We start from the raw sequence: 23296 nt of genomic DNA on the forward strand, positions 1-23296 counted from the left end.
AGTGGGACTCACCGGCAGCGCCAGCCTAGCGCCGAGCCCGGCCAAACCACTGCTTGAGGGACGGGACGGGACGGGGCGAGGCGAGGCGGGGCGGGGCGGGGCGGGGCAGACCTGGGGGTGGGGCAGGCCCGAGGGGCGGGGCCTCTGGCGTCCCGCCCACCCGGCTCAGCTCCCGGGGCTCGGCTGAGCACCGTCTGGACTGCACAACTCCCGGCTCCTGCGGGGCGGGACGGGACGGGACGGGGCGGGGCCTTCTGCAGTACAATTTCCGGCCCGGCCCGCGTCCCGAGCTCGCAGACTGGCACCACCAGTGACGTCATGCCTCGTACCTGTACCGGGAAGCCGGCTTCTGGATCTTGGCTCAACCGCTCACCAGCTGCATCCTGGGCAGTCACCTCCCAGACTTTGGTTTCTGCACTGTGAAATGAGAACGGCTGCGTAGTGTGCTTCAAAGCCTTGTGACGAGATGTGGTTGCTGAAAATATATTTTTTAATGAACGGCTCATGCTACTTATTCCATTTCTCATGTGGATGACAGTCTAGTCAAAATACCCTTGAAATAAGAGCCTCAAAGGCGAATTTTGCTTTTACACCTGTCTGAAGTACTTAAGTATATGTAACTGTAGAAAAAGTTAAGTGAGACCTGAAGGAGAGCAGAGGGCTAGCAAGCTTCCATTTTAACAAATGTGAGGAATAATTTATTATCTGTTGTGTGTGTGTGTGTGTGTGTGTAAGAGGGAACATTTCAGACTTTTCCGATTTTTCCCAGTGTTCAACCAAATAAAAAAGTCATGATTGCAATGATTATTGCATTACTCTAGTTGGAACATTTCCATGTAAATGGTCTTTAATTGTAGTTTTAGTATGAGCGTTTTCAGGCAATTTGCACTAGTTGTAGAGGTCAAAAATAAAATACATTCTTTTGGCCGTGGAGGAGGGGCTTCATTCGATACCCTAGATTCCATTTTCATGCCAGGCAAATTCATAAATGCTCCCCAGAGTTATGGCCCAGCATATCTTCTATTCAGTGTGGCAACAGCAGGCCCAACACCCATACAACCTTAATTCTTCCTTTCTCTCCTGTGCAAAAGGTATTTTTCCTTACTCTCTGCTTAGTATTTTTGTACACTTTCTATCCTGCATATGACTATGATAACCTAAAAACCAAACTGAAAACCTTAAAAACAAAAGTTGATTATTTGAAAGCCATCTATATATTTTTAATTGGATGGAAATTCATAATGTATATTCTGGTAATAAAATCAAACTAGCTTGTTGCCAAGGTTCACAAGTGCTGTCTAGTGACATTAGCATGGGATTGAGACAATCCAAAACAGCAAAAACTGCATAAGTTGAAAAGAAAAATAAAGAACCAATTGTTAAAGCCTTCATGAATTGGCTTTCATAAACAAGACAGTTCTACATTACAAGTATTCAAAAATCCCTTTCCTTTCACTGGCAAGAAGGATAGTCAACAGCTTTTATCATTAAAAATTAGTGGAATGTTTATAAATGCATGACTTTATTTTGCAAAAATGGCAATTAAATATCGAATTACAATTTTCACTGCTGAGGCAGAACTTATTTTCATGGTTTACAAGTACATTTCTTAGTTTACTGAAAATTCAAAATGCAAGTCACATTCCAGCATGAGCCAGAAGTATTTCCTAAGAAGAGTTATTTTTTAACACAAATATCCAATTGAAGAGCAGTCTTTTGCAAACAAACAACTCATAGCAACAGAAAAGCATAGAAATTCTAATGGTTTTATTTTGGGCATTGACATTTTTGTCATTGTTTCCAGACTGTCACAGATCAACTAAAAGTGGACAACAAAGCAACATGCCAAATCATTCTCTCTTTCACTTTGTAGTATAAGTTGTACTGTATTACTATGACAAAAAATAAATTCAGGTATTACTATAATTTACTTGAAAACCTAACTGTTACCTAAATTTAGTTATCTAATGATCCATATAGAGCTAAAAAGGTAAATTTAGATCTACCTATTTCTGTGAATGGCTGGGACAACAAAGCTGAATAAAATTCAGTAACGAAGAGAGTCCATCAAATAAAAAACAAGACTTTCATATATATTTTAGTAGAGAATATTTTTAAGGTTAACCCACTCCACAAATAGGGAGATATGGTTTCATAATCAATCATGTGTAAGGAAAAATGTTAAAAAAAAAAAAAGGTGTTAAAAATAAAAATGCACTTTAGGTTGATTTAAAGCAATGGCCACTCCTGATTTGGTCAATTTGGCTAATTAGCTGTCTAAAACAAACACACAGAGAAATGCAAGACCACTAAAATCGTGAATTTGCAGCTGCAGCATCTGACCACTGCCACGCGGCAGCTACCTCAACGGAAAGACCAAAATTCTCTTCAGGGTTCCTTCTAAGCCCAGGTCCCTGCCACTATCATAAGTGGCCTGGCCACTGGAAGAATTGCCCAAAGTTAAAAAGAAGGCCCTATTCGCAGCCCAAAGCCACTCACTCTGACCCTTTTCATGAACTTTCTGAGAAATTTGAGAAGCACCCCCCTTTTGTAGACACATGGTGCTCTGAGGAAAGTGTTGGGATCTTCCTGGTACTTCCACTAACACCATTGGGAGAATTGGACTTTTTTTTTTTTTAATATAGGATCTGAAGCTATTACCACTCTTGTGGACACAGGAACAACTTTGTCTGTCTTGAACCCCACCAGCCTCAAGGCGCTCTTCCTCATAGTACTGAAATTGCCCAAATAGTGTGAGTTCCCAACACGGTTATGAAGGTAACCAAGTTGGCCCCCTTGCCTTTTTTTTTTTTTTTTTTTGGCTGCCTTGGGTCTGTGCAGTTTTTCTCTAGTTGTGGCACATGGGGGCTACATTGCAGTGGTTCCTCTTGTTGTGGAGCACGGGCTTCAGTAGCTGTGGCTTGCGGGCTCTAGAGCGCAGGTTCAGTAGTTGTGGTGCACGGGCTTAGCTGCTCCATGGCATGTGGGATCTTCCTGGACCAGGGCTCGAACCTGTGTCCTCTGCATTGGCAGGCAGATTCTTAACCACTGTGTCACCAGGGAAGTCCCCCCCACTCCTTGCCTTTTGAGATAGGTTCTTTGCAGGGAACTCATCAGTTCCTTCTTGTTCCTTCTGTCCCAGTACACCTTTTGGGCCAAAATCTCCTGGAAAAATTACAGGCTAATATTTCCTTTTCCCAAAAAGGAGAAATACACTTGCAATTGACTCCTCAAGGTCTACTTCCAGCTCTAGTCCTGATATTGAGATTCCCCTCCTTGCTTCTGTCTTGTCAATTCCCAATCACAAGGACTTGTTAGATTCTGTTCCTTCTACCTTACGGTCTACCTCTTCAAATGACATAGAACACATTCATTAGGTGCTATCAATTAGGATCCAGGTAGATACTAATAAACCTTTGCTTCACCTCAACAGGTCTCAGGCCTGAGGCCCTAGAATGAATTCGTCCCACTGTCAAGGCACACTTCCACAAGGGCCCCGTAATCCCATGCACCAGTCCATGTAGCGCACCAATCCTTCCCATGGGCAAATCTCATGGCCAAGGTTGGTATTTTGTTCAAAATCTCTAATCTGTAAACAATAGTGTCATATCACATTACCCCACAGTCCCCAACCCTCACACCACCCCCAGTTTAATTCCTCTGAGCACACAGTTCTTTACCGTCATAGATTTACGTAGTGCTTTCTTCAACATTCCTGTCCATCCAGATAGCCAATACCTGTTTGTCTTTACTTGGGAAGGACATCAATATACTTGGACCACTATGCCTCACGGCTACACAGAAAACCCTACTTACTCTTCACAGATATTGAGACAAGACTTGGCCAATGTGAATTTTGCCCACAGCTCTACTTTACTTCAATATGTTGATAACCTTTTGTTACGTTCCCCTACTGAGGAAGCACGCCTCAAGGACAGCCTATACCTCCTCACTCAGCTAGCACACAAAGGCATAAGGTCTCAAGGAAAAAGCTCCAATCTGTTCAAACCCAGGTAAGATACTTGGGTCATTTGCTAACCCCTCAAGGGCTAACACTGGATCCTACATGTGTCCAGGGCATATCTCAGTTTCCCGCTTTATGCCACCAAGTGCCAGTGAGATGCTTTTTCTTGGGCTAACAGGCTATTGCAGAGTTGGGTTCCTAATTTCTTCTTGTATGAACAACTCATTTTTCCCTTCTAAAGGATAGAGGCCTGATCCTCTTGTTTGGAATAATGAGGCTGAATCAGCTTTTCAAACTTTAGACACTCGGTTGGCCACAGCCCTTGCTTTAGGACACCCTAATTATTCTCTTCACTTTCTATTCATTCATGAAGTTAGCAGGAAACATCCTTGGAGTGCTCATTAAGCCCATGGGGGCAAACAGAGACCTACTGGGTTTTAGAGACAGTTGAACCCTATAGATCAAGATCTTCCACCTTGCCTCCAAGCAATAGCAGCCACTGCTGCCCTTCTGCAGGCTACAGAAGAGACAGCTATGGGGTCTCCCTTACAGGTGTTTGTCCCTCACTCTATTGAGGCACTCTTGAAGTCATATCACACACACTTATCTGCTAGCTGACTGATGTCCTGTGAAATCTTGCTTTCCTCTCCAAATGTCACTTTGTCTCATTGTAACTCCCTAAATCCTGCTACCCTCTTACCATCAGCAACAGATAAAATCTCACATGATTACATAACCACAACTGATCTTTTGACTAGTCCGTATCCAGATTGCAAGAAACACCTTTAGACAACCTTGACATTTCTTGGTTTATCTATGAAATACTGCTGGACAACTGAAATCTGGATATGCTATCACTACTCCCTTCACTATAACAGAATCCAATGCTCTGCCCCTCAGTTTCTTCAACCCAACAAGCTGAACCATACACATATTTGCACCTGCACTTTGCCCTCTGGCAAATGTGCTAACATTTACACTGATAGCAGGTATGTCTTTGGAGTAGCTCAGGATTTTGGAATGCTTTGGAAACAGAGAGGTTTCTTGAGCTCAGGGGGAAATGAAATTGAAAACGGGCCCCTTTGTTAAGGTTTTGCTAGATGCAATCTTGCTGCACAACAATTGGCAATAAGTTGCAGGGCATTCCAAAGACAACACTGAGGAAGGAAAGGGAAACTGACTGGCCCACAGAGTTGCTAAGGCCGCAGCATTACAAGATTCAGGCTTCATAAAGAAACCTCCTCCCATTGGTCACTCTATTCACACCAAGTTAACTATATACTACTTGGAAGGACACCCAACATTTAAAAGATATTATCAACTCCAAATGGATTAAAGGCCTAAATGTAAGACCAGACACTATAAAACTCTTAGAGGAAAAAGAAGGAAAAACACTCTTTGACATAAATCACAGCAAGATCTTTTTTGACCCATTCCTTAGAGTAATGAAAATAAAAATAAACAAATGGGACCTAATTAAACTTAAAAACTTTTGCACAGCAAAGGAAACCATAAACAAGATGAAAAGACAACCCTCAGAATGGGACAAAATATTTGCACACAAAGCAACTGACAAAGGGTTAATCTCCAAAATATACAAACAGCTCATTCAGCTCAAAATTAAAAAAACAAACAACCCAATCAAAAAATGGGCAGAAGACCTAAATAGACATTTCTCCAAAAATGGGCTGAAGACCTAAATAGACATACAGATGGCCAAGAGGCACATGAAAAGATTCTCTACATCATTAACTAGTAGAGAAATGCAAATCAAAACTACAATGAGTTATCATCTCACACCAGTCAGAATGGCCATCATTAAAAAATCTACAAACAATAAATGCCAGAGAGGGTGTGGAGAAAAGGGAACCCTCTTGCACTGTTGGTGGGAATATAAATTGATACAGCCACTGTGGAGAACAGTATGGACCTTCCTTAAAAAACTAAAAATAGAACTACCATATGACCCAGCAATCTCACTACTGGGCATATACCCTGAGAAAACCATAATTCAAAAAGACACATGTACCCCAGTGTTCATTGCAGCACTATTTACAATAGCCAGAACATGGTCCATCAATGTCCATCAATAGAAGAATGGATAAAGAAGGTATGGTACACATATACAGTGGAATATTACTTAGCCATAAAAAGGAACGAAATTGGGTCATTTATAGAGATGTGGATGGACCTAGAGTCTGTCATACAGAGTGAAGTAAGTCAGAAAGAAAAAAAACAAATATCGTGCATTAACACATATATGTGCAATCTAGAAAAATGGTACAGATGAACCTATTTGCAGGGCAGGAATAGAGACGCAGACACAGAAAACGAATGTGTGGGCCTGGGGTGGGCGTCAGGGGGGTGGGATGAATTGGGAGATTAGGATTGACATATACACACTACCATGTGTAAAATCATTAGCTAGTGGGAACATGCTGTACAGCACAGGGAGCTCAGCTTGGTGCTCTGTGATGACCTAGATTGGTGGGATGGGGTGGAGTGGGAGGGAGGTCTACGAGGGAGGGGATATATGTATACATGTAGCTGATTCACTCTGTTGTACAGCAGAAACACAACATTGTAAGGCAACTATACTCCAATTAAAAGAAAAAAAAGATATTATCAGAGATGGGCAAGTGAATGCTACAGCTAAGGAACAGCAGAGGTGGGTTTCTGATGGATGCATATTTGACCAGCATCCTGGGCTTTGATATGGGCCAAACAGCTACCCTGCTCTTTCTGGTGTCACTCAACAAACCATCTTAAAATTAATACATGAAATGACTGATTAAAGAACTGATAAAATGATAGCCTGGGGAAAACAATACTTTTGGAAACCTCCCACAGTAGCGACTGAAATATGTCAAAGGTATCAGATCATCCGAAATATGACCCAGGAAAACCTATTCATATTCTCAAGGCCACTTTCCTTTATCTCTTGGTTCCTTTGCTATCTGGCAATGGGATTTTATCGAGCTGTCTCTCTCTCAAAGATACAAATACGTTCTTGTGACGGTTTGTATGTATTCCCATTGAGTGGAAGCCTTTCCTTGCAGATGAGCAACCACCCTTGCAGTGGCCAAAATATTGTTGGAAAGGATTAGTTCTACTTGGGGAATTCCCTTGGAATTACATAGTGATAAAAGTAGCCATTTCACTGGACAAATTCTAAATGCTGTTTGTGAAATCTGGTCTATACTACAACATTTCTACTGCGCCCATCATCCTCAGTCCTCTGGTCTAGTGTAAAGAACCAATAGCATAATCAAAACACAATTGGCAAAACTCTCTGAGGCTATCAGTCTTCCTTGGTCTAAATTACTACCCATAGTTTTATTAAACTTAAGATCTACACCCTTTGGAAAATACAAGTTGTCACCATTTGAAATAATTACTGGAACACTTAGGATTCTTGACTCAGGGCTATACGAGCCCCTTCTAGTCAAGGGAGATCTTTTACATTATTGCCAAAGTCTCATTAAGACTAAAGAAAAATGAGCACCTGGTTGAAAAACCTTTACACAGTAAAGCGCTCCTGGGATATCAAGACCTAGAACATCACAATTTACAACCAGGGGACTATGTTTATTGGAAAAGACATCTTTTAAAGGATTCCTTGCAGCCCAGGTGGAAGGGACCCTATCAGGTACTCTTAACCAACCTCTGTGCCAATAAAGGCATTGATTCTTAGATTCAGGTTTCTCATTTCAAAAAGGCTTCCCCACCTGAATGGGCCTCTGAAACAGTTGGAGACCTCAAGCTGAAACTGACCCAAAAGTGAAGCAAATGACACCTAATATAGACAACTCTCCCAAGACTCCATGATCACCATTAATGAAATCTCTCTTCTTACCTTTGTTCTAATTGCCATTATCACAGAGTTGCTATGTCTCCTTTGATATGTAGTAATTGATGATATAGCAACTTGCCACTCTCCTTCTTATACTCCTTATAGACACATGCTCAAGGAGTGAAAATTTTCATGCATGGGTGTTGCTTGGAATGAAAGTTTAAAAGAAATGACCCAGGTCCTTTGGTCCCTTAAGTTTGACTATGAAGGACTGGAGAATTGAACTTCTGAGACTCCTCCTTTTGGTTTCAGGTTTATTAATGTTCTTAGCCCTACTACATACAGTGGGCATCCTCCTTTGGCAGTAATTCTATGAAAACCATGTATCTTGCCAGAACTCTCCTGGGAAAAAGCCTCTGGCTCCAATTCTTGGCCATTCAACTAATCTATTCAGCTTAGGATTCTTTCTTTAACCAAGGCCATGAGCCACCCTTTCTCCTCTTTATATTAAAATGGCTGATTTTACTTGGATAGTTCTTTCATTAGACTTCTGTTATTATTCTTTCTTAAAATCCACCCAGAACCTTATGCCTGGAAGAGTAATGCCCTAGTTTGCAATTCCCAAAGTCTAGCCACTGGAGGAAATCTAAGATTGTTGGCTATGCCATTGGCACCCCAAATCACTTACCAAACACTGGGATCCCCTTGCCTTAGCTATCTCCAAGCTTACTAATATCCCTCCACCATGTCCTGTTCAGAATTCATCTATTCTCCCAGCATACCATGTTTGCCTACTTGAATTCACAGCTCCTTTTTCCTGTTTGGTCAATAGAATCAGACAAAACCCCCAATAGTTCTTAGGAACAATTTGTTCCAACAGTACCCTGCGGTTACCCAGAAACATTGGCTCTCAACTTTACCTTGCTGTGCAACAGAATATGTCCTCATGATGACCCTCCACATATTCCATCAAGGAAGGCTACTAGGCTGCTCAAATATAACTGACCAAGGGTTTAATTTCACCTTGACAACTCCTTTCTTTGTGCCCCATCTGCTATATCTTTGTAGTTGGAAGATGACCTGCCTCAACAGCCCTAGCCCCAGCTTCTCAATGTCCCCTAGGATTTTTAATGGCCCCTTTGACTGTATTAAATTCTCCAGAAATTACCGAATAGCACACATGCTCTACTTCCTTCCTCTGCTGAGAAATCTCTTCTTAGGGATTTCAGAAATATCTAAGAATTATATTCCCCAAGTGGAGGATTGGAACCCTTGATAAATTGGTTCGAAATCTCTCTGCCACCATAGCAGACATAGCTGATGCCACAGTCATAGCATTAAGTGACCAAGTTAACTCCCTAAACTCACTTACTCATGTTATATTAGATAACTGATTTGTCTTAGACTACCTTCTGGCAGAACATGGAGGTATCTGTGCCATCTTAAATGCCACCTGCTGTACTTGGATAAATACTTCTGATATAGTAGAAACTCTGAGGTCCTACAAAAGAAACCCGCTTGGCTTCACTCTGATACCCTTAACACTCCCCTAATGTTTGTTCAGCTGTTTGCCCTCAAACATTGGATCTTGGTTCAGAACTGTTCTGCAAACTGGGTTATTGCTCTTAATAGCTGTTAGCTTCTTTATGTTGATAAAGTCCTTGCTTAAATTGATTACTTCCATACTTAACCATTCTTCTGCTTGGTTAAGGCTCACACAGACCACTATGCTTGAGGCAGCACAATATCATGATGCCGCCAATGATTTTCCTGATCCATTTATTGACTCTTACACCCAACCCCCACTCTGAGGAACATGATGAATCCAGAACAGGCAACCAAGCCACTCCAGCTATGTGGGACTAAAAGTTGCCCTGGTGATATTTTCTCCAGGAAAAATCATGAGCAAAGGGGGGAAATGTGAAAGGAACAATGGCATAAATGACTGAGACGTGCCCCGAGGAGCTCCAGGTTCACTGCCCACGCTGAACTTTTGCTGAACTCTCTAAAATAAAATTGTTGATATTGGCTGAGTTGCCAAAAGGAAAAAACAATCCTGAGAACTGTACTTTTTCTGGACTGAGGAAACCATACCTTTCCCTAGTAACAGATGAGATGCGCTTGATAACCCAATTGTGTATATAGAGTAAATTTACCCTCCAATCCAAGTTCTTGGTAAACTATAAGAAGGAAACTGTAAAAAATCAAAGGACACACATCAACTGAAGGGCTTCACACTCCCTATATTTCCTATCAAATGGAATGTCAAGAAACAGGTGGGTATTTCTTGTACCACTTCTGTCAGACATAAAATTCTGAACCACTTAATTGATTCCCAAAGTCAGAAACTTGGGGAATTTCTGGTCCATGAATATATCCAGTAACAACCCTTACCTCTTTTGGGTTACCTCTTTAATTTCCCTCATTCTATTTTAAAATCAAAAAAGCAAACAAGCAAGATACATAAATTATGCAGATATGCAGACATTACACAGGACTTTTCCCTGGAAGGTCACAAAACTTTTGCGTGTGTTGTTTAAGAAAAATAGACCATAATTACAGGATATTACTCACTTCTGCTTCCCATGAGAAGAAAGTCTTTATGTCAGAGTAGTCTCAGGCCCCACGTAGGGGATTTTCTTAGTGTCAGACTCATCTAAATTATCTCTCCTACAAACAGGTACTGCTGTGCAATTTCTTGATTGTCTTTCCATTTATGATCCAACTGGTACAAGAAATGCATTGTTGGGTCTCCCTGGTGGCGCAGTGGTTGAGAGTCCGCCTGCCGATGCAGGGGACACGGGTTCGTGCCCAGGTCTGGGAGGATCCCACATGCCGCGGAGCGGCTGGGCCCGTGAGCCATGGCCGCTGAGCCTGCGCGTCCGGAGCCTGTGCTCCGCAACTGGAGAGGCCACAACAGTGAGAGGCCCGCGTACCGCAAAAAAAAAAAAAAAAAAGAAATGCATTGTTTTAGGCTAATGAGAGAAACTTTTAAGCCAAATGAAGCTAAAAGATCTATATGCACTTCAAATAATGATTTTGAATGAAGAGAAAGAAAAGTAATGAGAGTTGCAAACAGTAGCATAGGCATGCCAACCTCAACAGCTTGTATGCACCACATTAATACTACCAAAGGAAATGTGCCATAATTTACCAGCTTCCTTTAAAAGCATCCAAAAATTACTTTGTACTCAATACGCCCATATTACAGACAAGAGGTCAGTAGAGAAGGATAGGGACTAGAGGCTTGGGTTAGCAATTACTCAACAATGAGCACAAATAAATTGTTATCTACCCCTAATTGCAAAGTGTTGGGAAAAGACTCATAGCAAAATTTCACATCACATCAACAAGTCACAGACTATACAGGTGATCTAGAAGTAAAATTTAAATTAATACCTCAAAATTTGAGATATAAATCCATCATTCCTGTAACTCATGGCTCAGAAGCAAAAAAGGCATTAGGTTTAACTGTAATGCAATAGCTTAATGTTCAGAGCATGGTAACTGGAGTTTAGAGCAGAATTTTGAAGATGACTACGTTTCTAATCCAGTGAATGCCAGCAATGAACAGAAACAGATTTGAGCTGTGATGATGGCTTCCTAGTTTTGAATATGCACCTTACTTGGCTTTATTAATAATTATTGCCAGGTTTTAAGGAAGATCAAAACTTATTTACATTTAGTTGTTATTTAGCCATGGTTCTCCCTGGCTCATTCAAATCCTGTGGTTGCTATTATTTTTTATTATAGTAAAATATTTGCTTTTACTGCATACACAACCAACAAGCTGAAATTCCTTCACATTTATTTTAAACACTTTGTTCCATTTTTTACTCAAATTTTTGTTTATATGTACTAAAGCTACCTGTAAAAGAAAATCATTCAATTTTATTTTATATTATGGTTTACTTTTCAGAACCTCTACATTCACTGACATAAGGTATTAATAATATAGTAATTTTCCAACATTAATATGCATGATGAAACTTTAGTTCTAGTAAATTTCCTGGTCTTATTGCCTTCTCTATATCAGTATTTTTGATAACAATACATTTATTTTTAGCTATGTGCGTTATATGTCTATTCAAGGTTAGTACAATATTACTACATATCAGAACTTAGGACTTCTCACATTATGACACACTGTATTTATTTGAACAATATAATGGTTTATGTAACACACTTTGAAATTGCTTTTACTACATGATGAAAAGTAATTATTTTTTTCCAAAAAATTCCTCCATAAAGTTGCGATGCATTGTGTATACACCTTATATTTTACATGCTAGCAAATACGATACTTTCAGAACACTGACATCCATCAGATTAAATTATTAATTTGCCTTTTCTAGGTATTGTAGTTTTCTGATAATTAAGTTCTGTTTGGTTTTGTTTTAAAATTACATAAGCATTGTAAATGCAAGAAATTATACCTAATTTTATGTTTGTACATATTTAAGTAACATTATAATAAAATCCAAGAAGAATGCAATGTTGTATGATATTAGATCTAGTTAGTGCTCTAAGTTGGAAATATAACATATATCAAAAAGCTAAGGAACCAATTTTAACAACAGTGAAAAATAAAAGGACATTTGTTCAAATTATTAAAAAATTTAATTCTGGTATATAGTACTTACGCTTTCAAAAAATGAGTACTTTGATAGAAACTGTGAGAAATGAAAGATAGCTTTTGTAACTAAAAAGATGCCAGGTTGAGGAATTAATGGAATCAGAATTTCAGAGAACATCCCCAATTTCCTCATTTTATAGAAGAGACAAGAGAAACAGAAGCTGAACTACATGTTCTGGACCTTTAGTTGTCCTTTGCCACTGTTATTTTTGCTTCTGAAAAATATAATTTGCATCACACCCAAAAATACTAACAACAATGCCCAAAGCCATACAGTTTGGCCAAGTGTCTCATGTCCTTTTTTGGTCAAAATGAAAAAGTGGCACCCTGAGGATAGAAATCACAAAAATGCATGCCCAGAAAAGGTGGTATGCATCAGTTTAATAAGAAACTAATTTGGAGAACAATATTTTCTCTATTGTCAAATTTCTGTAGCTGGACCTTGTGATGACATTTCTGCAGAACACAAGACACGTAATTTTTACAGGGTATACAAATATTTTATAGGGATATTAAAGTTTTTGGCTGGTGAAAATTATTTGGTGGGATATAAAATCTTTGCCCAAATAAACAAGAAAATCGGTTGCATTCTCTATGTAATTATTTTCTGAAGATAGTTTGGATTTTAAGACCCTTTTAAAACACTTGAGTTATAAAAAATTAATACTATAAAAACTAGCTATTTCTTTCACTCTCTTCTACTTCTACAAATCAATTCTTTGCTGAAGATCAGTTCATCCTAGTTCAAAATCAGTTCACCCTAGTTCAAAATACACTGTTATACCACATCCATTATCTTCATGATGTCAATAATGAGTAGGTATAATAATTATTCTAGTATTTTAAATGAATTCCATAACTTACTGAAAAGCCATTGTCCTAATTGAACTATGCATCCAAAGTAACAACCACCAAGTCAATCTTGTCATGGTCTCATTATTTTTAATATATAATAGTGACAGCCTAATATTTGCAGTTATATTCCCATTAGGAGGTCTATACATTAGCTATTATCATCAAAGTATATCAATTTCTTCAAGCAGATTTTTGGTATGTAAGAAACATAACAAACTTGGCTTTTCAAGAAAATCAAATATTGCCGTTAAGGCTTCAAAAATATGAGGTAAAAAAATGCAAGTTATATACAAAACATTAAATTGTGAACTGTAACCAAATTCACAATTTCCATTTAAATGGCAGACCTAAGATTTTCTATGGCAAAATTATCTTGATTATTCCAAGTTAAACAAAAATTCCTAATACTAATGGTTAGGTTACTCTATCATATGTCCCAATAAAGGTACACTTATGAGAATAGTTTTAAATATTAGCTTCTCTGTCTGCCTTTTAACATGATACACTGATAATTTTAAGCCATAAAGAAAGTTAACAACCCCTTAACTTATAACGACTTTGAAGTTTATTTTACAGCACTTTTATTGAGACATCATGTAACTATTGACCAGGACTGTTTACAAATGCAATGCTTGGCCTTTGAGACAATTAAAAACTTTTAAGTATCAATACTAAAATTTTACATCATTTGTTTAACTTAAGAAGTGTTATGATGGCTGAAAACTAACAGAAGAAAATCTAAAGCAAAAATATAATGATTTCCACAAAAACCATATATTCCTCCCTTATACGAAAGGGAGGGAGGGAAAAAGGAAGGAAGGAAAAAGAAAAGTAGGGGGAAAAAAGATGAGGAGAGAAAGAAAAGGGGCAAGACAGACAAGAAAAATACTTTTATTTCCTGTTTGCAAAAAGGAGGGAAACTCTGAGGTCTCAGCAAACAATGTAATCAACTGAGTCAGTTTAAATTAAGGCATCTTCTTTACATGTTATTGAATCCCATCATGCCTTTCATATTGCCAGCAGCACCCTGTTGAAACTGCCTCATCATTGACTGAAGTCCTGCCATACCACCTAGAGTGAGAGTAGAATAAAATCAAATAATTATTAAACACAACTTGAAACATTTGTTACTTTTGCCTAATAAGTACTTGAACTTCTAAAAAAATATACTGGGTTCTGACTGCATCAGCCTTAAAGTACATAAAAATCTGTATTATAACCAGTATCCTCATCTATAAAAGAGAATGAATAACTTACCTCATCACATTATGAGAAATACATACTACATGAAGAGATCTCAGAACAGTACCTGTCACACAGTAGGGAGTCAGTAAATCTAAACAAAAATTTTTTTCCTGGGGAGTCTGAGTCTTATAAATAGTAATAATTTGGGGTAGGGATGGGGGGTAGTTATTTCATAGGACTTAAAGTAAGAAAACAATTCACCATTATTGAACATCTGTTCTATGCCCAGAACTGTACTAAATGCTTTCCTATCTATTAGCTCATTTAATCATCATAATTTCCTGACGAGCTATTGCCTGTGATTTTACAGAAGGGGAAAGTGAGGTTCAGAAAGTTTAAAGAACTTTTTATAGGTTACATGGTAAAAGTGGAACTGGGTTTTCAAAATCGTTATATAATTCCAAAGTCTAATCAATGAAACTATCCAGATTCTAAACTAAGGAAAAAGGTCACCAGAACAAGCATTAACAAAAGATGATTAAGTAGCTTGCTCAAAAATCACAAACAGCAGCAGAGGAGTAAATAAAACCTCAGCTTATACAGCACTGTTACAACCATTCAACTTAGAAGTTAGATGGCCCTTTTACTTAAATCATACATTGTTTGAACAGATTTTCATATCATAACAAAAGGCATATTAAAACTCAACCCTTATAAACTAAACCAATTTACCCATGTGATGAAGAACTCTAGGATCCATCATTTTGGCCATTTGTTGATTCAATTTTGCCATCTGTGACTGGCTCACATTCTTAGACATGTCACCACCTGAAGAAAAAAAGGTTTTGAGTCAATATAGACTGTAATATAATCAGGGTATCACAGAAATTGAGTAAATATAAAGAAAAAAACCTATAATCTTATCACTCTAATACAATTATTTCTATTTGTACATATTCCCCTTCTACTCTTTATCCCAATTTCATACATATTTTTGAGAAAGAACAAGTGAAACTCAATATTAAGGGACTTTCTTTTTTTAAAAAATTATTTTATTTATTTATTTTTGGCTGCGTTGGGTCTTCACTGCTGCGCTCGGGCTTTCTCTAGTTGAGGCGAGTGGGAGCTAGTCTTCGTTGCGGTGCATGGGCTTCTCATTGCAGTGGCTTCTCTTGTTGCGGAGCACGGGCTCTAGGCGCATGGGCACAGTAGTTGTGGCTCGCGGACTCTAGAGTGCAGGCTCAGTAGTTGTGGCGCACAGGCTTAGGTGCTCCGCGGCATGTGGGATCTTCCCGGACCAGGGCTCGAACCTGTGTCCCCTGCATTGGCAAGCGGATTCTTAACCACTGCACCACCAGGGAAGCCCTAAGGAACTTTCTTAAGGGCTACAATTTTTGTTAACATTTTTACTTATACCTGTGAATGAGCCACTATAAGCAAAACCATATCCAGTGGTTATTAATAGTAAGCTATAACAATTGTTTAATAGTGACATGGTAGAATGCTGAACAAAAAACTTTACAGATATGGGTTAATTGGGAAAGAGAGTGGATTACTGATAAATGGATATGAAAGAATGAGTCTGAGAGAACCTGAAGATGTGTATATCTAAGAAGCTATTATAAATAACAAAAAGCTTCAGAGAATAGAAAGAATAATGCAACTCCATTTATTAATGAATTTCTACACACTCAGTCAAAACTCCACAGTAAAAAGGCAGCCAATGAAAGAGATGCACACTGGGGCAGAAGCGATAAGAGCATCCTTTAGAGAATAACTGCTGTGCTCTTAAGAGACAGAAAGCCAAAGACATCACTGATGCAATAGCAATGAATAAGTAGAGCTGCTTCAGCAAAACTATTTATTTCAAAGGAACATTAACTCTGGTACTTCTCAGGAACATTTGTGAAAATGCAAATCAAAGATGACCCTGATTCTCTGATCAAAGCTGGCTAATATGATTAAATTAAATGAATTAAGAACTATAAGATGTGTTTTTATAAAAGATGATAAAACCTGTAAAAAATATTTCATAATTAATAAATTTGTGTAAGATGTGAATTTTACAACCACTGATGATTTGTTGTAAGAGTTTTTGTCTCTGAGGACTTAAAACTTCGAAAAATTATTAAGCCTTTGGTGTGACAAGGACGTGTACCATATCCACTGCCCACTTCATCTTGGTTGTGCCTTTATTGTGCAGTTAATGCTTAGACAAGATCTCACCAACAGATCTGCAGTAGTTCTATCAAGAACAGTCAGGGTCATTTGGGAAAGATGTTAAACTGACTTAATGTGTTTATAAATCACTATCTGAAATAATATGTGGTGTTAGGAATTATGACCAATTTTAAACTTGTTTGTCTAACTTTTCTCCCTTGTCACAAAAAAGAAAATAGGACATAGTAGGCAAGGAAAATAAGGAAACTGTCAAAGACAAAATGTGATAGGGCTTCCCTATCACAGGGTTGGCGCAGTGGTTGAGAGTCCGCCTGCCGATGCAGGGGACACGGGTTTGTGCCCCAGTCCGGGAGGATTCCACATGCCGCGGAGCGGCTGGGCCCGTGAGCCATGGCCGCTGAGCCTGTGTGTCCGGAGCTTGTGCTCCGCAACGGGAGAGGCCACAACAGTGAGAGGCCCACGTACCACAAAAAAAAATTTTAAAATAAAAAAAATTAAAAAACGTGATAAAAACTTATGTAAATACCCATCTTTTTTAAAGCTATTCAGTGGTATTATTCATCTTTGGAGCTTACCTAATCAATACTTCTTAAATAATAAATTCACCTTAATAGTGTTTATGATATAGAAAAAAACCTTAAAGAGAGGGCTAGGACAGTTGATTTTAACCCTTTGGAAAAACAAACTTATCTGTTTACCTTAGACAATACACAGCAAAATAAATTCTAGGTGGGATAAAGAGTAAAAACCTAAAAAAAAAACAACAACAAGTAGAAGAAAGTATAGGTGACTACTGTGGTATCAACATGGGGAAGGCTTTTATGAGTATAAAAGAAACCAAACCAAAAGGCCTGGCTGCATTAAAAATGAAAACTTCAGAGACTTCCCTGGTGGTCCAGTGGTTAAGAATCCGCCTTCCAAGGCAGGGGATGTGGGTTTGATCCCTGGTAGGGGAACTAAGATCCCACATGCTGCGGGGCAACTAAGCATGCATGCTGCAACTACTGAGTCTGCGTGCTCTAGAGTCCGCGCGCCACAACAAAGAGCCTGTGTGCTGCAATGACAGACCCCGCATGTTTCAACGAAGATCCCGCATACTGCAACTAAGACCTGATGCAGCCAAATAAATAAATTAGTTAATTAATTAAAAAAATTAAAACTTCATTTTTAATTAAAAATAAAAATGAACGGCAAATGAAATTTTGGGAAAAATATTTGCAGGTATAGTCCAAGAATTTTAAAGAGTTATTACAAAGCAATAAGGAAAAAAATAAAACAAATGGACAAGTAACCTAAGTAAGAGGGGATTCACCAAGAAAATTCAAACCAATAAATGTACGAAGAAATGTTAAATGTGAGTAATCGAAAAAACATATTGAAAAACATTTGACCATTAAATTGGAAATACTGAATTATTACAAAACTTATTCTGCATCTACTATATTTATGATCAAAACAGACAAAATCCCTGGCCTCATGGAAGACTGCACAGAAACTGATACAGGAACTGATACTGATATGAAATCAGCCTAAACATCCAACAAAGACGCATTGTGCTAAACAAAGATACATGCGTAACTGGAATAGTACTCAGTGGTTAAAAGTTATATTCTGAAGAATATTTGACAATATGGAAAAAAAGTCATGATGTTTGAAAAGAAAAAGCACTAGTTATATCAAATGTTATTTGCAATAAGACCCATGGGATTCTCTGGGGAGTAAAGGTAATGGGTGTTTTAAATTTTTTTCTTATATTTCCTTATATTCTCTAAATTTTCTTTAATATATACTATAACGTCACAAAAATAAAGTCATTAAGTGTGATTTTTTAAAATATTAGCATTTATTACCTTGAATCTGAAAACAGATAAATCACAGATTGCATTATAAATCCTGGAAGTACTTGAATATAACATGAAATTCAGCAGTGTATTTTCTAATACTGGCAGTACTCCCTGGCTTTAATTTTTAGTTTCTCAACCTCTTTCTTTCCTTTCAGTGTGTCAACTAATGATGAGCTTGTTATTTTTCTTACCTTTGAAAAGTCCTTTGATACCTCCCATCTTTTTTACCATCTGTGCAAATTTGGTATATTGTGTCAAAAGTTCTTGTACATCTCTCGTTGACACACCTGATCCTCTTGCTACTCTTTGGATTCTTCCTGGTTGCTTACTGAAAACCTTGGCACCATCAGTACTGTCCAGTTCTGTAGGCAAGGGTCAATAACTTTCACGTACACACAATTAACATGCATTGTCAAAGCAGTTACATGCAAATATCTTACACACAGAAAATAAATACAGTGGTGAAACCACCAACCAGATTTAACAAATGTTGTTATCATCTGCTGTGTCTTCATCTGGTTTTTAAAAATTAAACATGGAATATATTCAAAAGAATATTTATAATATCCATAAGCTATAAAAACAATAAAACAAATACACATCTACTCACCCTACAGTTTAAGTAAAATAGAACATTGTGAAAATTTTTCTTTGAAAAAATTTTCTTTGTCCACCCTTTCTATAGCTCATATCCAACTGCTCCTCAGAGTATATGCCAGAGGTATAAGGTATATTTCAAAGAGGAACAAAAGGGCTTACCTTAGCTCTAAATAACTATTATCCTTTAAATCATAAATTTAGGCGTATAAGCAAGTAGAAGTAGGTAGGTTCTATCTATAATCAACAGAATAATTGTATATTTCCTATATAATCAAGTAATTACTACTAGTTTTTTAACGCCTTCTGTAACGTAAAGAATGAGTTAATTCCTTCCAGTGTTTTGATAACTCTTAGAATACGAGGTACATTTCTTATGGCATTAGTTGCACACAATCTCAGGAACAAAATTTCTATTATGTTTGCATTCTCTCCACAATACCCCCCAATAAGTGATCACCTAACTTTGATTTAACAACCCCAGGAGAGATGATCCACTATCCAAAATAAGTCAATCTGTGCCATTCTAATACCCATAATTATGGAAAATCTTTTCACATATTAAAATGAAATATGTTTGCCTGACATTCCTTCCTATTTTGCATAGATGTCTCCTTGCCAGGCATAAAGAATAAGGCTTTCAAACTATTTGAGAGCCATGATGTCTCCTGTGAATTTTCTCCAGGTGACAAATATCCAACTCTTTTGACTGTTCCTCTTATAACACGGTTTAGCACCCCATTTACCACGCTGATTTCCTAACTACATTTTCTAATTTGTCTATGCCCTCTAAGCATATTGTCCAGAAGTGAACTGAAATCCAGGGGAAGACTAATTACTCATGTAATACAAATAAAGATCAAATTATCTCATAATAAACTTACAGTCTGTTAAAACCTCTAAATCCATTTCATAAATGCAGCTTTTAAGCCACATCTTCATGATAAAATATTTAGAAAATGTGTATCATATTCCTTCCAAGAGCTCAAATGGAGTGAGAGAAAGAAGACAGTGAATAACAGCACATCCTGGCAAGCAATAGGAGAGAGTTAAGCAAAAAGCAGAAGGGGACATAATTCAAAGAAGAAAGGAAGTCAGGAAAGGCTCCATGCTGGTGGTTTCTCTTTAACTGTGTAGTCCTGAAGGACAAGTATAAGTAAAGAAGAGAAAAGAGCAAGGGATATTCTAGGAAGCAGAACATGGATTCCTAGAATAAATGAAACTAGTTTTGTGTAGAAGGAACAATGCATGGATAAGAGCTGAGAGATGTAAGAGATTATAAAAGTAAGTAAGGACAAAATTATAACAGAACTTGTACACCAGGCTTAGGAGTTGGGAATTCATCACGAAGACAACATAGAGCCACTGAAAGATTTCGATACCAGAATCGTTATGTTTAGAAAGATTATTCTTGTGGCAGTGAGGAAGGCAGATTAAAAGAGTGAAAGGGCTTCCCTGGTGGCGCAGCGGCTGAGAGTCTGCCTGCCGATGCAGGGAACACGGGTTCGAGCCCTAGTCCGGGAAGATCCCACATGCCGCGGAGTGGCTGGGCCCGTGAGCCATGGCCGCTGAGCCTGCGCTTCACAACGGGAGAGGCCACGACAGTGAGAGGCCCGCGTACCGCAAAAAAAAAAGAGTGAAAAAAGAGAAAGGGAAGTGTCAGGAGGCTACTGTAGCAATCCAGGTAAGGAATGATGAGTGTATGAACTAATTCAGGGGATATAGAGACAAAGAGGAGAAAGAAGATACGAGAAATACTTAGGAAGTATAACTCATCAAGTCTAAGGTGATGTTAAGGTTTCTGTATTGTACTTGAAGTGATGAAATACTGATACGAATGGACTGTGATAAGTTAAGTATGTATATATATTGTAATACCTAGAGCAACCACTAAGAAAACTACTCAAAGAAACATACTAAAAGACATACAGATACATTAAAATAGAATAATAAATAATGTTCAAACAATCCATAGGAAGATAGAAAAGAGAAAACAAAGAACAAAAATCAGAGTGAACAAACAGAACAAAAGATAAAATGGCAGAACTTAAACCCTAATATATAAATAATATATCACTTAAAAGATTATCAGAAATATTAAAAAAGAAAAAACATAACATGTTGTTAATATGAAACTCACTTCAAATATAATGATACAGGTAGGTTAAAGGTAAAAGGATAGAAAAAGATATATAGTACAAACAACTAATTAAAAGAAAGCTGGAGTGGTTGCATTAATATCAGATAAAGTGGAGCAGGGCAAAGGAGAGCATTACATACATAATGATAAAAGGGTCAGGTCGATTCACTAAGAAGACATAACAATCCTAAATGTGTATGCACCCAACAAAAGAGCCTCAAAATACACGAAGCAAAACTGACACAACTGAAAGGAGAAAAGTTAGGCATCTCAATACCTCTATATCCATAATCAATAGAATGACTAGACAGTAAATCTAAGTTGACCCCAGTTTCTAGCTTGGGTAACTGAATAGATAGGTGGAAGTGTCACTCACCAAAGCAGAAGCACTACATTTTGGAACTGATGTACCTCAGAAAACTCTCAAACGTGTAACAGAGATGTCTGTCCACCATTCAGTGAGCACCTAGACAGGAAGTGATCCAGAGTATAGACTCTCAAGCCAGAAGCCCAGCCTCTCCATTCCCTAGCTAGTGACCTTTGGCAGATTACTCAACTTCCCTGGATCCTAATCTGTAACAGTTAGATTGGATTTTGACCCCAGAATTGTCCCTTAAGAGTTGTTGTGGGTTAAAATATGTAAAGTGCTCAGGACAGTACCTAGGGCAGAATAAACACTCTAGATATGGCTGCAGTTATCAATTCTACATTCAAAACTTTTTTTTTTTTTTTTTTGCGGTACGCGGGCATCTCACTGTTGTGGCCTCTCCCGTTGTGGAGCACAGGCTCCGGATGCGCAGGCTCAGTGGCCATGACTTACGGGCCCAGCCGCTCTGCGGCATGTGGGATCTTCCCGGACAGGGGCACGAACCAGTGTCCCCTGCATCGGCAGGCAGACTCTCAACCACTGCGCCACTAGGGAAGCCCTGCACAACTTTTAATAGTGTTGAAGATACACAGATGAGAGAGAAACATTATTTGGGCTACTATGAAGGCCTAGAGATCAGGAAAGACGTAGAGACTACAAAAAACAATCAGGTAGTAGACAAAGCATAGATGTGGATTAATTATTCAAAACTGAGCAGAATGATAAGAAACACTAGCTGAGGACAGAAAACTGTAGCAGATATTCATTTAAGAGGTTGGGTGAGGATGAGACCAGTGAAAGAGACTAAGTGAACAAGAAAGGTATGTGTAGTTCCCTGGTGGCCTAGTGGTTAGGATTCTGGGCTTTCACTGTCGTGGCCCCGGTTCAATCCCTGATCTGGGAACTGAGATCCTGCAAGCCAAACAGCACAGCCAAAAACACAAACAAACAAAACAAAACAAAACAAAAAAAGCAAACAAAAAAAAGAAACCAATAAAGGTAAGGGTAAAATGGAGAGATGGTATAATGGAAACCAAGAGAAAAAGGTGTTTAACATCCAATGTTGTAAAGGTCAAGAAAAAAACTGAAGAGTATCCATTAGAGTAGACCAGTGGAAGGTTATTGAAAATCTTTGTATGATCTATTTCACAGTAATGGTGGGGAGAGAAGTCAGATTTCAGTAGTTTGGGAACATAAAGCATTCTTTTAAGAAGCTTGACTGAAAAGAGAGAGTAAAAGCATGCGGGAGAAGTGAAGCCTAGAAAATGTGAAATTGTGAACTTAAGAAAGAATGTTTATATATTGATGGGGGAAAAAAGTCAGTAGGTAAGGAGAGACTGCAGATATAGCAGAGGATTTTACTGATGGAGAGAGGTCCTTGAAAAAGCTTTAAGAATGGTTTCTGGCTGTCACAATCTCATAGATAAATCAGCCAAAGGCTGAAAGAATTCAATGCCAAAAGCCTGTATTTCTTTGTAAATAAGAACAGAGATCAAGAGTAGAAGGCCTACAAAAGGGTGATAAATATTTGGCATGCCTGCTGGGTTCAATCGGAAAGGGTGCTACAAATACTGGGAAAAAGATAAAGAAGTCATGGGTCTAGAGATATTCATGGGCTGAGGACCTGAAAGTACAGGAGAAAGGGATAATGTAGGATTAGAGATAAAGCAGTGTACTTGAGAAGACCAAACCTTGAGAGTTACAGAGCAAAGTAAGCTGGTAAACACTGCATAA

General features: G+C 38.3%; 2 protein-coding genes across 3 annotated transcripts in view; both read right to left on the bottom strand.

Annotated features, from left to right (window-relative positions):
• The window catches only part of FAM177A1 (family with sequence similarity 177 member A1), a 28252-nt gene extending 28175 nt beyond the window's left edge, over positions 1 to 77 (bottom strand). The window contains exon 1 of the mRNA XM_082649473.1: positions 13 to 77. The gene's annotated coding sequence lies outside the window, so the exon portion shown is untranslated. The remainder of the gene's footprint in view (positions 1 to 12) is intronic.
• Positions 78 to 13812: 13735 nt separating this feature from the next.
• Positions 13813 to 23296, bottom strand: part of SRP54 (signal recognition particle 54) — a 44640-nt gene continuing 35156 nt past the window's right edge. For both annotated transcript variants that reach the window (XM_082648597.1, XM_082648598.1), the window contains 3 exons: positions 18650 to 18820; positions 15166 to 15261; positions 13813 to 14319 (listed from right to left, as the gene is read on the bottom strand). In XM_082648597.1, coding sequence (XP_082504723.1) covers positions 14228 to 14319; positions 15166 to 15261; positions 18650 to 18820 — 359 coding nt within the window. In that variant the 3' untranslated portion in view covers positions 13813 to 14227. The remainder of the gene's footprint in view (positions 14320 to 15165; positions 15262 to 18649; positions 18821 to 23296) is intronic.

Source organism: Grampus griseus (assembly GCF_964374135.1).
Source record: "Grampus griseus genome assembly, chromosome: 2".
Lineage (NCBI taxonomy): Eukaryota > Metazoa > Chordata > Mammalia > Artiodactyla > Delphinidae > Grampus > Grampus griseus.